The sequence below is a fragment of the Mastigoproctus giganteus genome, chromosome 4, assembly GCF_048544385.1.
Source record: "Mastigoproctus giganteus isolate SK-2022 chromosome 4, ASM4854438v1, whole genome shotgun sequence".
Classification (NCBI taxonomy): domain Eukaryota; kingdom Metazoa; phylum Arthropoda; class Arachnida; order Uropygi; family Thelyphonidae; genus Mastigoproctus; species Mastigoproctus giganteus.
This window is the reverse complement of record NC_143578.1, coordinates 4,427,674-4,443,464: the sequence shown is the minus strand read 5'-3', so window position 1 is coordinate 4,443,464 and position 15,791 is coordinate 4,427,674. Positions and strand designations below refer to the sequence as shown.

At 36.3% G+C, this 15,791-nt stretch overlaps 1 protein-coding gene across 3 annotated transcripts in view; it reads right to left on the bottom strand.

The window, feature by feature from the left end:
* Positions 1-15,791, bottom strand: part of LOC150086348 (cytohesin-1-like) — a 274,992-nt gene that overhangs the window by 88,691 nt on the left and 170,510 nt on the right. For all 3 annotated transcript variants that reach the window (XM_090371321.1, XM_090371320.1, XM_090371322.1), the window contains exon 3: positions 4,638-4,702. In XM_090371321.1, coding sequence (XP_090227447.1) covers positions 4,638-4,702 — 65 coding nt within the window. The remainder of the gene's footprint in view (positions 1-4,637; positions 4,703-15,791) is intronic.

The following is a 15,791-nucleotide window of genomic DNA, read 5'->3' as shown; positions in this document are numbered from 1 at the left end:
ATGGCCACATGGTGCAAGGAAGCCTAAGGCTTATGCTGCACCAGCCAAAATGAAAGAAAAAAAGAGCAATATAATAATAATAAAAAAATTAAATAAAATAAATAAAAGAAAAAGAAATAAACAACCTATGCATTTCCCTCCTCTCATAGGTGACCTTTGAATTTCCCCAAACTGTCAGCCTCTATCACCCATGCAGGTAACTTATTCCAGTAATTTTTAACTCGCTGGCTAAATTAAAACTTCCTGCAATCCAGTCTAAACTTCTACCCCAGTAACTTGAATTTATGGTTCTAGAATCATTTATAACCGCAAAAATATCGTCCTCATTCACTTTACTTTTGCCTTAAACAGCTCAATAAGTCTCCTCTAAGGCGCCTTTCAATATGTGCAACCCACATCTTCGTTTTTTGCTTCACACACTAACAGTTATTATTATTATTATTATAATTAGCCATATGATGCAAGGAAGCCTGAGGCTTTTGCTGCATCAGCAAAAAAAAAAAAAAAAAAAAATTCTGAGTTACCCCTGAGAGAGAGAGAGAGAGAGAGAGAGAGAGAGAGAGAGGGGGGGGGGGTCAGAAATAGAAGGGAATCACCAAGAAAGAGAAGAATGATGATATCCAGCTCAGGACCCTGGGTGTGCCAAGCCCATACTCACCAGATGTGAGCCCCAGTTCTACTTGGCATTCAGAAAATTCACAAAAAACAATTCACTGAAAATACAATGCACCAAATATCAATTTAAAAACACAGTTCGCAAATAATAAATAACACACGGTAAAAAAAAGTAACACAGCAATAATGTTTTTTTAATAACAAGTGATTCCTCCAAAGTAAGTTATCATATCATTTCCTGGGTGAAATGCATCGAGTGCTGTCTTTAATTTGTTAGCAGTCTTTATATTATTTTAATGGGAAGATCACATCCACTTACATATTTGTTTAAAGTTAAATTGGTTAGATTGTTTAAAGACTGTTCTCTTTTAAGAGCTTCTATGAATTTCCACATGACTGGCATATATTTGTGCCTCAAAACTGCAATGCCATTCTTCTATTGAGTTAGTGGTTTTTGGTAAATTTTCTGTTTGTTTTTTATTTATTTTTTTATTTTTATTTTAACAATTCCACAATTTGTTGAAGGAAATGCGGTTTATATCAGCAATTCCTATTGTTTGGATGACTGATCCATGAGTGTCCTCAAAATAATCACAAACTAACTGAGCATCCAGTGGCAATACATTGCTATCACACAATATTTCAAAGGCATTTTTAACATACATTATAGGCACGAAAACTAAAGCTGGAAACATTTTAAGATGTAATGCAAAATCAGCTCAGTATTGTACTTTTGCCATTATCCATTTTGCTGAATATGTTGGTATATAGATTGGCAAAAGTGAAAACATCCTTGATGTCTTACCGTTCGCAATCAATTTTTACAGAATTTAAAATCCTGTCTCAAAATTAGTCATTATTTATTTCAGTGAATTGTGTATAACAGGCTCTACAGTAAAAATAAACATTATTACTGTGTTACTTATTCCAATTTATATCAGTGAATTGATATTCCTTGAACTGTTTTTGTTGAATTTTCCTAGACTCCTTCTACAGACAACTCCTTTTCATGACTTCATAATTTCCATGGTGTCATCAGGCTAAAAGTCATCGAAGCTTTCGCCACCAAACCTCCTTCTAAGCGTTACCAATTCAGCAATGTGTTCCTGCAGCTTGCTGCTTGTAAACACATTCTGGCCACAGTGTCTTCCAACAAGCATTCACAGATTCTTTTTTTTTTGTCTGTCTGTGCACATGAATGTTGTTAATTGCACCAACAAGTTTGTAAGACTTCAAAAAGCCACGAAGATTTACTTTTGGATTTCTAAGGCATCGAACATCGTGTTAAAGGAAAATTTTTTAAATGTGGAAATTATGTTTTGATCCAATGGCTGAATCAACAAAATCATGTTTGAAGGCAAAAACACAACTTTTGTTGTGTTTTTGCCTTCAAAATGACTTAGGGAATTATCAATTAAACAACAGTACCTTGTACTGCAAATTCTGAGCAAAAGTGCTTTATGAACCAGTCGTCATACATTTTTCCTCTCATCCACACTTTGATAATGAACCTCTAGTTGACAGGTAGGCTATTTTTTTTTTTTTTTTTTTAAAACATTTTTCAAAGCTCTGGGATTTTTTTTATGTATAAATTAAAAGGGGCTTATACTTGAAATCTCCTTCTGTGTTTCCACAGAATAGCAGAGTGAACTAATGTTTAGAGACCTTGAATCCTAGAGCTTTGCTTTTTCTTTAGAAATAAAGGTCCTTGCTGGCATCCAATACAGCCCTGTCTTGTCCGTGTTAAATACCTGCTTCCCCCTGGATTAAACTTAACAATTCAGCAGGATATCAGTTAACTTGCAGCTTCACCACAAAACTTAATGTTGTGCACTTGTGAAACTTGTCATAACATCTCTTATTTGCCAAAAATTCCATGTTGTCAGTACAGAATTGGCACAAATAAACTTACTTGTCACTTTCAACGATGACTTTCAGATAGAATGAAAGCAAAATCTTAGGATGGAAACACACTATCACTTCACGAGACTTCACTCGTATACATATCTAACGTCAAATGTGGGGGTGCATTATTTTATTGCTCGGAAATGGTGTTGTAATTGGCTGTATTCACAAGGTAACACGTTGGGCTTCAAGGCCAAATGACACTGTCAGGAAGTCAGATTTTTCTGTTCGAACAGAAATTTCGTTAGGCGTGACAAGAGGAAAATGGAGGAAATGCTAATAGCAAATTAAATTTGAAGTAAATAATCTGTTTTTAGCGCACAAGTAAGAATATCCAAAAACAAATAACAACTTCAAGTACGTTGCTCCTGTGCTTTTCCGAAGCACTCTCCACTTCGACCAGCTACTCGGCATACTCACTGCAAATGTCCAGTCACAGGGACGCTCAAAAATAGCAAATGTGGGAAAATAGACCAACAGAATTACAAACTGAGAGGATGAACAGGTCGATCATTTCAATTTTTAGGGTTGAGAAGTAGTTTTTCATTGTTATTAAATTTCATTAAAAATTTTTGTTTCGTATTTTGACAGAATAAGTCCTTATTCAAAATTAAACTTGCAGTATTTTAACTTTCCTTTAACATATAATTAATTTTTCCTTAGCACTGATTGAATTTAGAAATTGCGTATTTTGCCCTTGAATGTCATCCTTAATTGGATTTATATAGGAAATTAAATTCTTCTTTATTCATCTTGAAACGATTTTCATCTTCTTCTAAGTCCTGCAGTAAATGATGGAATTCGCCCCTTTTCTGTTCTCTTCCAGTTGATGTCGTGTATCCATTGCGTACTCTTTTGTTTTTTCGGCTATAAGAAAAGCGCGTGCATTTTCTAAATCTTCTTCAAAATCTGAAGAGGAGGATGAATTGTGACAATTCATTTCGCTTCAGCTTTCCTCAAAGAGAATGACACATATACAATGTTACAGGTTGCCAGACATACCCCTTTGGGGAGTATAATAAAATTTCCAAGATACCCCTTTTTTAACATTTTAAAAAAGCAGAAATCATAAAACACCCTGTTGAGATGATTATATAGGAAGAAAGAATTAACTGACGATAAAGTTGTTGAAATGCACCCTTAATTAAAGACTCAAATATGACATTCTATCCTATTTACAAAGAGGGCTGTAGAATATTTATATTATGCTTACTTTGTAACCTTTTACATTCTACTTGACTTCTTTTTTATTTTGTTGTAATGTTTTAAGGCTCAGGCAACAAACTTTTTTTATTTAAAATTCCCAATATAAATATTGATTTGCTGTATGAAGAACATGTTCTGTTGAAATCATTCCGTAGAAATATTGCGACAAAAGACCTCAAAATACCACAGATGGTTGGATAAAAATTTTAAATGCGTATGAAGTACGTAATACAGAAAAAAATATTAATTTTGTTTTTGCTTTGCCTCAAATGCAATGAGTGAATGAGTATTTAGCTCAATGTTTAACGCATGGAAAAAGGATAGAAATAAGAATGTTGAAGAACTGTTGCAGAAAACCAATCACAATATGTCATGCAAAGAATTTTATGCATATGCACTAAAAAATGAAAAACTGTTAAAGAAAATTTGCTAAAATGAAAAGTATTGCTAGGTAAATATTTTCTTTTTGATAAAATAAATCAGGTTTATTGAATATGCATTGTAAACAATTATGTAAAACATTTGATGTTAATATTTATAAAAGTTTCCTTTAGTGTTTATAATTTGACTAATTTTGCATTCCACGAACTTATAAAAATCAACAAAATATAGAAATAAAATGGTTGTTATTAAAATTGTTCGGTTTTCTTAAGATATAATGCAAGTACCCCTAAACGAGGAATGAATACCCCAAACATAAGCATGAGTACCTCGAGATCAAATTTTTAATCTGGCCACCCTACGTTACAGTGACGACGTTTCTTCTCTGACCGACTTCGCAGTTTACATTAAACAGGGACCACAGAGTACTACTTTTATGACAAGATTCATGTGACGTGATAATAGTGTGTTTCCACCCTTACTCACACCAATCAACATCTAAAAATCTGCAAATATTAAACAATAAGTACCTTTCATCTTGTGCTTCCAACCTCTCCATTTCTGCTGTAACTTCAGCAATTTCATGCTTGAGTTGCTATAGGGAGAAGAAAAAAACTGTTCCTTAGGCTGATGCTTCATAAAATATAACAAAAAATTATAATAATACAGCAAGAGAGTATTTATGTTATTATTTATAAGTAAAGGAAAAAACTTTTTGCTAAACACAGAAATTCAAAAGTAGCTTTACAACTTTGTAAGCCAATAACACCATACATTTTGAACTAACACACTATACTGCCATGCTTTGAAAATATGACTATTAGTTATGCATTTTGTCACCTAATGTAAATGATAAATTGGTGACTTTTGGTGAAGCAAAATAAGCTGAGAGAATTTTTTTTTTTTTTTTTTTTTTTTTGTGTTCAAAGAAAGCAAAGCAAAAAGTTCAATGAAATTTTTGCAAATAAGGAAAACTGCCTCACAGTACATATTCCAGTTATGACTGACATAGGAATTTTGTTCACAAGGTTGTTCTTTGCTACATGCCAAAAAAATTGAAAGTCAACATGTAAATGAGTGCGGAAAACATGAGGGTGGGGGACTCGTGTTTTCTACACAATTCTAGTAATCCATTTTCATACCACCAGCCTACTGAAGGAGGATTTGGAGGCTGCCCATCGCCACAATCCTTTGACAAGTTGGATATTGGAACAGCAACAAATAAGACCAATTAATGGACCTTGGGTAGCTCAAAGAATCAATAATGTGTTTCCCAGTCTTGACATTTGTAAATAACCGATACTCTCCTGTAGAGAATGAGTTATTTACTTGTTTTTTAAAATACTTTCTTTAATATGGAATTCATGCATTTAGTTGGTGATAGTATACTTTAATATTGGAATGAAGGATGCAAATGAGAGGTGGAGTAGTGGTTAAAAAGTATACAAAATCTATAGGCACCCTGATAACAGAATCACTCTGCCAGAGAAGGTGTAGTACCCCTTCATTCAGATATTGTGAGGTACATTAGATGCCTGAATACTGTTATTTTCCTTGATGTTTCCAACCCAGTCACAAACACATTAACCCATAACCAAACATGCCAATTTGAGAATGATACATACACTCAGAAAGTTATCGCATTTATAACCTTAAAAATTGGTTATAAATGATAATGAAAGATGGGTTATTTATTACAAACACATCTGTGAAAAGCAATTTTTTATAACAAAGATAGATTTTTTAAAATTAAATTATTTATCTTTTAAATACACTCCATAGCACTACATTTTTTTTTTCATTTTTCACTAATCACTTTCCTTATTTGAAAGTTATCAATTTACATTTTTTTTCATCAATGTGATATCAGCAATTGAAATGTAAACTGAAAAATTCATGAGGGTTCAGTAATAGGATGCTAGCCAGCACATTTCAATAACTGGATGCAAGAGATGGAGTTAATTTTTGTACAAACTAATTTGAACAAAGGAAATCAAATTGATTTGGTTTTCCTTGATATTTCACATGCATTTGACTGTTCACATTGATCTTCTGGTCTTCAAGCTTAGAAATTGTAAACTACCCAAAATAATTGATTGAACTTCATCAACGCCGGGAGTGGCCAACTTAATTTGTGATGCGATCTACTTTTTTCCTTCAAAATGTGCTGCGATCTACCATCGCAAAAATTTCATTGCACAAATCGAGGGATGACTGTATATTTAAAATTCGTTGTAATTGACCGAAATTAAATCCGCGATCAACTCGTTGGCCACCCCTGATCTACACCTTACAATACCAACAATAAAGAAAAGCAGACCCAAGGGTAAGCTTTTCTTTATTGTTTACATTAAATTTTATTCATCAACTGAAAGTGATGAGCTCCGGGTCCTGTCTTGATTCCCTTTCACTCTGGCTCAATAAAAATAACCATTAAAATTCAAATTATGTCACTCGCTCATTAGACCCTTCTTTTTACTGATTATTATATTGGAAACTCTCTAATTGGTACTGATACATTCAAGGACTCTGTTCCTATCCCGATCTGACCTTCATCCTTCTTGCTGTGTCGATCACTTAATATCTCTGACTTCAAAACTCCTTGCTTAATTAAGGGCTTTTCCTAGATTTTTAAGAGTGATAAATCTATAATTATTCTCTACAAGCAGATTATACTTCCCATTTTTAATTATTGTCATGTTACTTAATCCCCACAACAGGAATATCTTTCTCACAGACTTCAGAGAATTCAAATTACATTCAGTAATTCTTATGCTTTCGAAATTGCCTTGACTTTACTGTCAAAACTATGGAGCTCTCTGTTGTTACTTCAGATTAAAATCGGCGCCTCCGTAGCCAGGTGGGCAGGAGCAGCAGTGCATAGCACACGCTTCTTGATTAGACAGGGCCTATTACCACCAAATACGGAGGATGTGGAAAGGTCATGGAATGACCACCGCATATCCCGGAGCAATAAAGCCTTAGTTGCTAATGCTCCTAAAAACCAAATAACAAACATTAAAATTCAAATTAAATTCATTAACCTCTTAGGATTTTGAAATTGCATTGTCTTTCACCATTGAAACTACCTAGCTTTGTTGTTGCTTCAAAATCATTCCTCTTCACTCCAGACAACTCCATGGGTCTTTTTTTGTCTATAATATCATAAACTCTATTATCAATTCTCCATCTCTTCTTGAATAAATACCTTTCAGTATACCCTGCTTGAAATAAAACCAGTTTCTCACTGCCTATCCCATTTGTGCATCAGACAACACAGCGGCAATCTTCAAGGCAGAATGCACTGGTCCCACAGGAGCTTGTTATGGTCAGTGACTATTGTCAGAGAAATGGGAAATATATTGTGCTAAAGATGGAATAGGACCAGAGTATGTCAGCCAGGGACAAAAGTAGATGATATTATAGAGCAGTTATCTTTTAAGGTCAAAATGTGATATTGTTGTACACGTTGGCACTAATGATATTAAAAGATCTCAGGACTTGCTTAACAAGTACAGGGCAAATAATTGCAAAAAGTCATGAGTTAGGATTGAATTTGGAAGCAATTCTGCCCAGACACGATGGGAGGAAGTATACGTTGAGAGCGTTGTCAATCAATTCGTTCCTAGAGAGAATGTGCAAGGCTCATGGGCTAGAATTTTTCTCGGCATGGTATGTGCTGGTTAACAGGAGAGACTGCTTCTACAGGATGAGATACACTAAAATAGAAAGGGTGCAAGAAAATTTGATGATCCTATCATCAAGGCAGTGTTAGGTGGGTCGGAAAACTGGGGGGGATACATGGACTAATAGATTAAAAATAGCTACTGGCAGAAGCAGAAGTGATTCTTGCACTTATTGGAACATGCAGCAGCCTGAAAAGCAACGTTTCTGGGATTTCAGGGTCTGCTGTAGGTCACCAAGGAACAAATGTATACATGGGCTGTGTTAGGGTAAATACAGGTAAGAACTTGTGCATGTATACCTGCATGTACACTAATGCTAGGAGCATTGTAAATAAATTTGATGAATTTGAGGTACTGATTAAGTTGTAAAATGTAGACACTGTAGGAATAGCAGAGATATGGTGTCACTAAGACACAAGTAATACTGAATTTGAATATGGGGAGTACATTGCATACATAAAAGACAGAGGACAGGAAAGGTGGAGGGTTATGCTGTTAGTTAAGAAGAATATTAAATCTAAGGCAGTGGTGGAGGGGTTATGCTGTTAGTTAAGAAAAATACCTCTTGTGTTTGGGGTTCTCATAAAAAAAAAAAAAAAAAAGAATATTAAATCTAAGGCAGTGCATCCAACAGTTGACTCGATGCAATGATCAGTTGAGCATGATATAGCTTGAAAACAAAATTGAGATTAGGAGTGTATAATAGGCCTAATGACTGTGATGAGTATACCAAACAGCAATACAGGGAAATAGTGTGTGCCAAAAATTAGAATGTCTCATAATTAGGGATTTTAACTTTCCAGAAGTTGATAGGAATTTGTGGGTGGGTCACTCACACACTACCAAGATGTGTGTGGATTTATTGGGTAACTTTTCTACAGCAGGGTGCTAGAGAGGCAATAAGAGGAAGCAATACTCTTGATCTGGTTATCAGCAGTGATTCTTCATGCATTCAGAATCTTCAGGTAAAAGACCCACTGGGGTGACAGTGATCACAGTGTACTAATCAGGAATTTAATTAAAGACATAACTACTGTCAAGAGTAAAGGGTGATTACAGAGGTCTCAGACAGTTTTTAAATTATGTGCAGTGGGACCACAACTGATGATATTACCAAAAGCAAATTCTAAATGGGAAATATTCAGAGAAGTAATCAAAAAAGCTCCTAGCTTTTCATATCTTTGTTGAAATACTGTTGAAAAACCCAGCAACAACTTCTACGCTTATATTATGCAAGAGGAAGAATCCCATGAGGATTGAGCTTGCTCAAACCATTCAAAGCCTTATATACCTCAATCAGATGACCTTGCAAGTGCCTAGTCTCCAGACACTGCAATTTGCAGAACTTAAACCTTTCTTGGTAAGAGCGACCCTTTGTTCCCCTCACCAGTCTCATTGCACTTGTCCCGGCACCTCTACATCATTCCAAAAATGAGGCCTCCAGACCGGTATGCAGTATTCAAGGTGTGGCCTGACCATTGCCTTATACAAAGGGATAATCACCTCCTTATCCCTGTTAGCAAAATTCTTGTATATCACTGACAAGACCCCACAAGAGTATTACTCCCTTTGGTTGACTCTCGTACATGCTGCTACAGAAAACAATCATCCAATAAACCCAAAGGTTTTGTAGTGTGCAAGTGATCAACACAAAAGTTCCAGCCAATATCTGGGAAGTTAAAATCCCCCATTATAAGATATTCTGATTTACTGGCCCACCATTTCGCTGTACAGTTGTTCGCTGTGCTCATCAGAGTCATTAGGCCTATAACACACTCCTACTCTCATTTTTGCTTTCCCAGTGCACACCAAAGTGACTCAACATTGCACTGTACACCCATGTCAATTGGATGCACTGCTTTAGATTTTTGTGTTTCTTAACTAACAGCATAAACCCTCCTCTCTTCCTATCCTTTCTGTACTCCTTTGGGGAGTACATTTGAATTTGGGGAGTATACTGTACTCCCAAATTCATTTACTATACCCATAATTGGCATACATGCAATTACACATGCACCTGTTCTTACTCTTAGTTATCCAAACACAGCCCATGTATTTACTTGTTCCATGATGACTCCCAGCAGTCCTTGAAATCCCTGGCACCTTGCTTTCCATGCTGCTGCTGCTCATTATAATAGAAGCAGTGCAAGAATCACTTTCACCTCTGCCTGTGGCTATTGTTAAATTTATTAGTCTGTGTACCTGCCAAAAGCTAGCAGTTTTCTGACCCATCGATCTAACACTGCCTCGATAGCATCAGAAAATATTCTTGCACCCTTTCTATTTAAGTGTATCCTATCCCATCCCTGTGGAAGCAGTCACTCCTGTTAACAAGCAGAGATCATGCTGAGAAAAATTCTACCCCATGGGCCTTGCACAATCTCTCCAGGGCTGAACTGACTGAACAAGGCTCTCACATCACATATTCCCTTCCATCAAGTCTGGGCAGAATTGCAGACACTTTCAAATTTAACCCTAACTCAGCACTTTTTTTTTTCAACATTGATCTGTACTTGTTAAGTAAGACTTCAGATCTCCTACTCTTAATGTCATTAGTGCCAACATTGTACAATATTATCACCTTTTGTGCTTTTAAAAAAAGACATCTGCTTTACAATGTCATCAACTTTTGCTCCCGGCAGACATACCCTGGTCTTATTTCACCTATCCTTTTGGCACAATATATTTCCCATTTCTCTGACAACAGAATCACCAACAACAATTACCACCTGTTGGACAAGTGCATTCTTCTTGGGGATTGCCACTATGTTGCTTGATGATCAAGTGCAAGCTTTGGCACTGATGTGGGCAACTGAGAGTTTGATGGGCCACCCAATTTAAATTCTTCAAGGGCATTCATCCTGTTCTTCAAGCTCTCATAAAGACCCATAACAAAGCTGAGTTGGCACCTAACATCCTCACACTCTTTACATGAAGCACACACAAAGACATCCCCTCTTGGCAATATCATGTCCGATTCCTGATAGTCCACAAACATCAAACAAGCAGTACATTTTGTAAGGCTGTGATTCAGAGAACAACCCCCCCCTCAATTCTCCCCCTAGCCATGGCACTTTGTACAGATCAATGTTGAAAAAAAAAAGTGCTGAGTTAGGGTTAAATTTGAAAGTGTCTGCAATTCTGCCCAGACTTGATGGAAGGGAATATGTGATTTTTATACTCCGTTTTACTTCTGTTTTTTATACTCCGGGACGACCAAATGGTCAGAGGAGTTCGCATGATAGATTGAATACATGAGACAGCACCGTATTTAGTAGTCACGGGCTTGAACCCCGATCACTCAAGGCACGTGTACTTGGGCACCCGCGCGCCTGACCACTAGGCTATGACAGCCAAATAGGTGATTTGAACTCTCAAGCCATCTATATGTGATACCATATTGCCAAATCACCAATACTAAAAGCTCTATGAATATTAGTATCATACATTACGGCTTACATGATAAAGTTAAGTTATTAAAACACATATGTAGTGCTATAAATTATATGTTTTTAAGCCTCTTCTGATACTGATTACAATGCTAAGTAGAAACCTCCAGTATCTGCTATATTTAAATCTCAATACTAGAACAATGACGGCAGAATTTGTTTTGGTTTTCTGATTAGTTTTTTATGCCATTACAATGGCCAAATAAACACACAAAATTAATCAGGAAATCGCAAACAGATACTATACTACTAATTTTAAATCAAAAATTAGAGAAAAACAATAACTGTTGATGAGCCTGCTCAGGTTGCAGACAAATTGAATAGGTACTTTGCATCTACATTCACACGAGGAATTATTTACAGAAGAGGACGACACAAGTTTATCAAACTCTAATGAGGAGCTAATGACTTTGTGATAACTGAAAGGAAAGCGGAGGAGAAATTGTCAAGGATGGATATAAAAAAAGGCACCTGGGGTGTATGGAATTTTTCCAATTATATTAAGGAAGGCAGCAAAGAGGTAAGCAAACCCTTAGCCATAATTATAAGAGCAACCTTGGATTCAGGTGAGGTCACTATGGACTGGAAATGTGTGAAAATATCCAATTCATAAAGGTGGATCAAAAGGCAACATGAGTAAAGTACAGACCTGTTAGATTAACGTCTATTCCAAGAAAAATAATGGAATCACTGGTTAAAGAAGTAATACAGGCATGCAATTATACTGCAATCACAGCATGGATTTGTCAAGAGGTGATTTGTCTAACCAACCTGATAGGTTACTATGACACAGCGATCAAGGAACTGCATGCAAAAAATAATTTGACATCATATACCTGCATTTCAGAAAGGCTTTCGATACTGTTGCACATAAAAGGATGCTGTACAAACTGGAGCAATGTAGCATTAAGGGCAAGTTACTTACTTCTATAGATAAAGGGATGCTTAAGTGGAAGAAGACAGAGTGTGGTTATTAATGGGCACTGCTCTTCTTGGATTAATGTTATTAGTAAAATTCCCCAAGGTTCAGTGCTGGGTCCATTGTTACTTACAATATTTATCAATGATATTGATGAAATTACATAAGGCTTAATGTCTAAGTTTGCAAATATACAAAGGTTAGCATGGTGGTTAACAAAAGCCTTCAGTGTGAACTACTGCAATAAGATCTTGGAAAATTAGATCAATGGGCTGATAAATGGCAGTTGAAGTTCAATATTGACAAATGCAAGGTACCGCACATGGGTAGCAGTAACCCCAGAGTAGTGGAGAATAGAAAAAAAAAAAACCTGCAGGTAATTATGCAGTCAGACATGAAATTTTCTGAGCAGTGCAGACATACAGCCAGGACAGCTCATGAGATTTTGTCAATGATATATAGAAGCTTTTCTAGCAGTGATAAAGAAGTGATTATGTCTTTATATAAGGCCATTCTTATGCTGCATCTTGAGTACTGTATACAGGTTTGGAAGCCTCACTATAGGACAGCCAGATTGGTGAAGGGAACAAAAGGGTGATCTTACCTAGAAAGGCCCCAGTTCTTTAAATTTCCAAGGCCAGGTGCCAAGGCCAGGCACCTGCAGGGATTGCGGCGTTTAAAGCCTTGAATGGATTAAGATGAATGTTAATGGTTTTCTTCCACTTGCCGAGACAACACACGTGTGGGGACATAAATTCAAGCTGAGGAAGGATGGTTGCAGGACAGATGTGTGGAAGTGGATGGGTTGAATAAGAGAAATTCTTGGACGGTATGATCCTATATAAGCTTGCTTTCTTGTATCATTTGTCATTATTATGACTTACTTATTGAGAAGTCCTCTGTTCAATTTACTTTAGGTATTGAATAATCACAATATTGATTTTACACTTAAATCGACTCTGTATAAGAAATTACTCTTTACTCTGTTTTGTTAATGCAAATTTTGTATATATTTTAATATTAGTGACTGTTTTGTATTGATTCTCAGTGTTATCACCATAATCTAGGGTCTGCATGCCCTGTGGGTGAGAAGTTAGTAAAGAAATAAATATAGTACAGACAAGCTGAGGATGGCAAAAATGGAGTATGAGAAATTGCTGAAAGCAAAGAAGAGGGACAAGTTTTTCCCAAGTATGTGAACACAAGGAAGAAGAACATTAATCAGATCAGAGCAAATCCTTGAATAACAGGAAAAGGCTTGGATAAACCTGCTGATAAACTGAACATATACTTTGTTGATCTTTATAGATGAAAGACCCTTTGTAGTAAGGAGAGTCTGTGCAGTAAGAAATTAGCATCAATGAAATTACAGACAACTGTTTATTATGAAAGCTTTCAAGCCTAAAGTCTGTAAGGCAACTGGATTCAATGGCTTATACCAAATCATCGGTGAAGACAGGATATTAGAGGTGGAAAAGGAACTAGAAAATGTGAATTGGGATATCATCAGTTTGGCTCAAACAAGAAGAAATAAATCACTTATAAGTTTATCAAATGGAAATTTGCTGTACACCAATGGAAACAGTGAAAGGAGGGAAGGTGGAGTTGGGTTTCTGGTCCATAAAGATTTTGTAAAACAACATTTTGGAATTCAAATTGTATATCATTAAGGGTGTCAAGCCTAATACTCAAGAATTCTAAGAGGTACAAGCTAAAGGTTATGATTTATGCACCAACATCGAGCTATGATAATGAAGAGGTTGAAGAAATGTACACCGAAACTGAGTCTTCTAGAAGAGCAGAAAACCCCACTACACTATTATTATGAGGGATTTCAATGCAACGGTTGGAAAAAGACAAAACTGCACAGAAATGGGAAATTTTGGAAACTATAGGAAATTTTGGAATTGGTAAAAGAAATGAAAGAGGTGAAAGGCTTGTGGAATTTGCAGAATCTCAAGGATTGTCAGTAATGAACACTTTTTTCAAGAAAAAGGTGAACAGAAAGTGGATATGGAAGAGCCCAAATGAATTAACAACTAATGAAATCGACTTCATCCTCACTAACAAAAGATATATCGTGAATAACGTTACAGTCCTGAATAAGATAAATGTTGGAAATGATCACAGAATGGTAAGATATCATCTTTTAAGGGCACAAAAGGTGATATAGTTGTACACGTTGGCTCTAATGATATTAAGAGTAGGAGACCGGCAGAATTACTTAACAAGTACAGGTCACAGTTGAAAAAAAGCCGTGAATTAGGGTTGAATTTGAAAGTGTCTGCAATTCTGCCTAGACACGATAGGAGGGAGTATATGATGAGAGTCTTGTCAATCAGTTCGGCCCTGGAAAGATTGTGCAAGGCTCAAGGGGGTAGAATTTTTTTCAGCCTGGTCTGTACTTGTTAACAGGAGAGACTGCTTCTACAGGGATGGGATACAGTTAAATAGAAAGGGTGCAAGAATATTTGCTGATGCTATCGAGGCAGTGTTAGGTGGGTCGGAAAACTGCTAGCTTGGAGGGTTACAAGGACTAATATATTAACAGTAGCCACTGGCAGAGGTGAAAGTGATTCTTGCACTGCTTCTATTGGAATGAGCAGAAGCCTGGAAAACAAGATGCAGGATATTTCAGAGATTGCTGGGAGCTATTGCAGTACAAGTAAACACATGGGTTGTGTTAGGGTAGCTAAGAATAGGAACAGGTGAATGTATACTTGCGTGTACACCAATGCTAGGAGTTTGGTATTGATCAAATTCATCAAATAAATTTGATGAATTTGAGGTATTGCTCAAAGCATCAAAGGCGGATATTGTTGGGATATCAGAGACGTGGTGTCACACAGATATAAGGAATGCAGAACTGGAATTTGGGGAATACATCTACAGAAAGGATAGGAAGGGAGGATGGGTTATGCTATTAGTTAAGAAACACATAAAATCCAAGGAAGTGAAGCAGTCGACATCACTGGACAGTGCAGTGTCGAGTCAGTTTGGTGTGACATAAGCATTGGGAGATCAAAATTGAGAGAAGGAGTGTGCTATAGGCCTATTGAGTATAATAAGAAACTGTACAGGGAAATAGAGTGGGCCAGTAAATCAGAGAGTCTTATAATGGGGGATTTTAATTTCCCAAATATTGACTGGAATTTGTAGGTTGGTCACTCATACACTAGCAAGGCTTTTGTGGATTTATTGGATGATTATTTTCTACATCAGCATCTTTGGGAGGCAACTAGAGGGAGTAATACTCTTGATCTGATTATCAGTAGTGATTCTTCATTAAGAATCTGCAGATAAAGGAACCACTAAGTGGCAGTGATCACAGTGTGCTGAAGTGGGATTTACTCAAAGAGGTAACTACCATCAGGGATAAAGGGAAGGGTTATTGCTTTCGTAAAGGCGACTACAATGGTCTGAGACAGCATTTAAATTCTATACAGTGGGACCAACTGATGATGTTACCAACAGTAAATTCAAAATGGGAAACATTCAAAGAACTTATCTTGGAAGCTACAAGGCTTTACATACCAACTAAGAAATACTGTTAAAGGTTTAGGCCTAAATGGATGTTAGATGAACTAATGAGACATATGGCAGAGAAGAAAAATGCATGAGATACATATA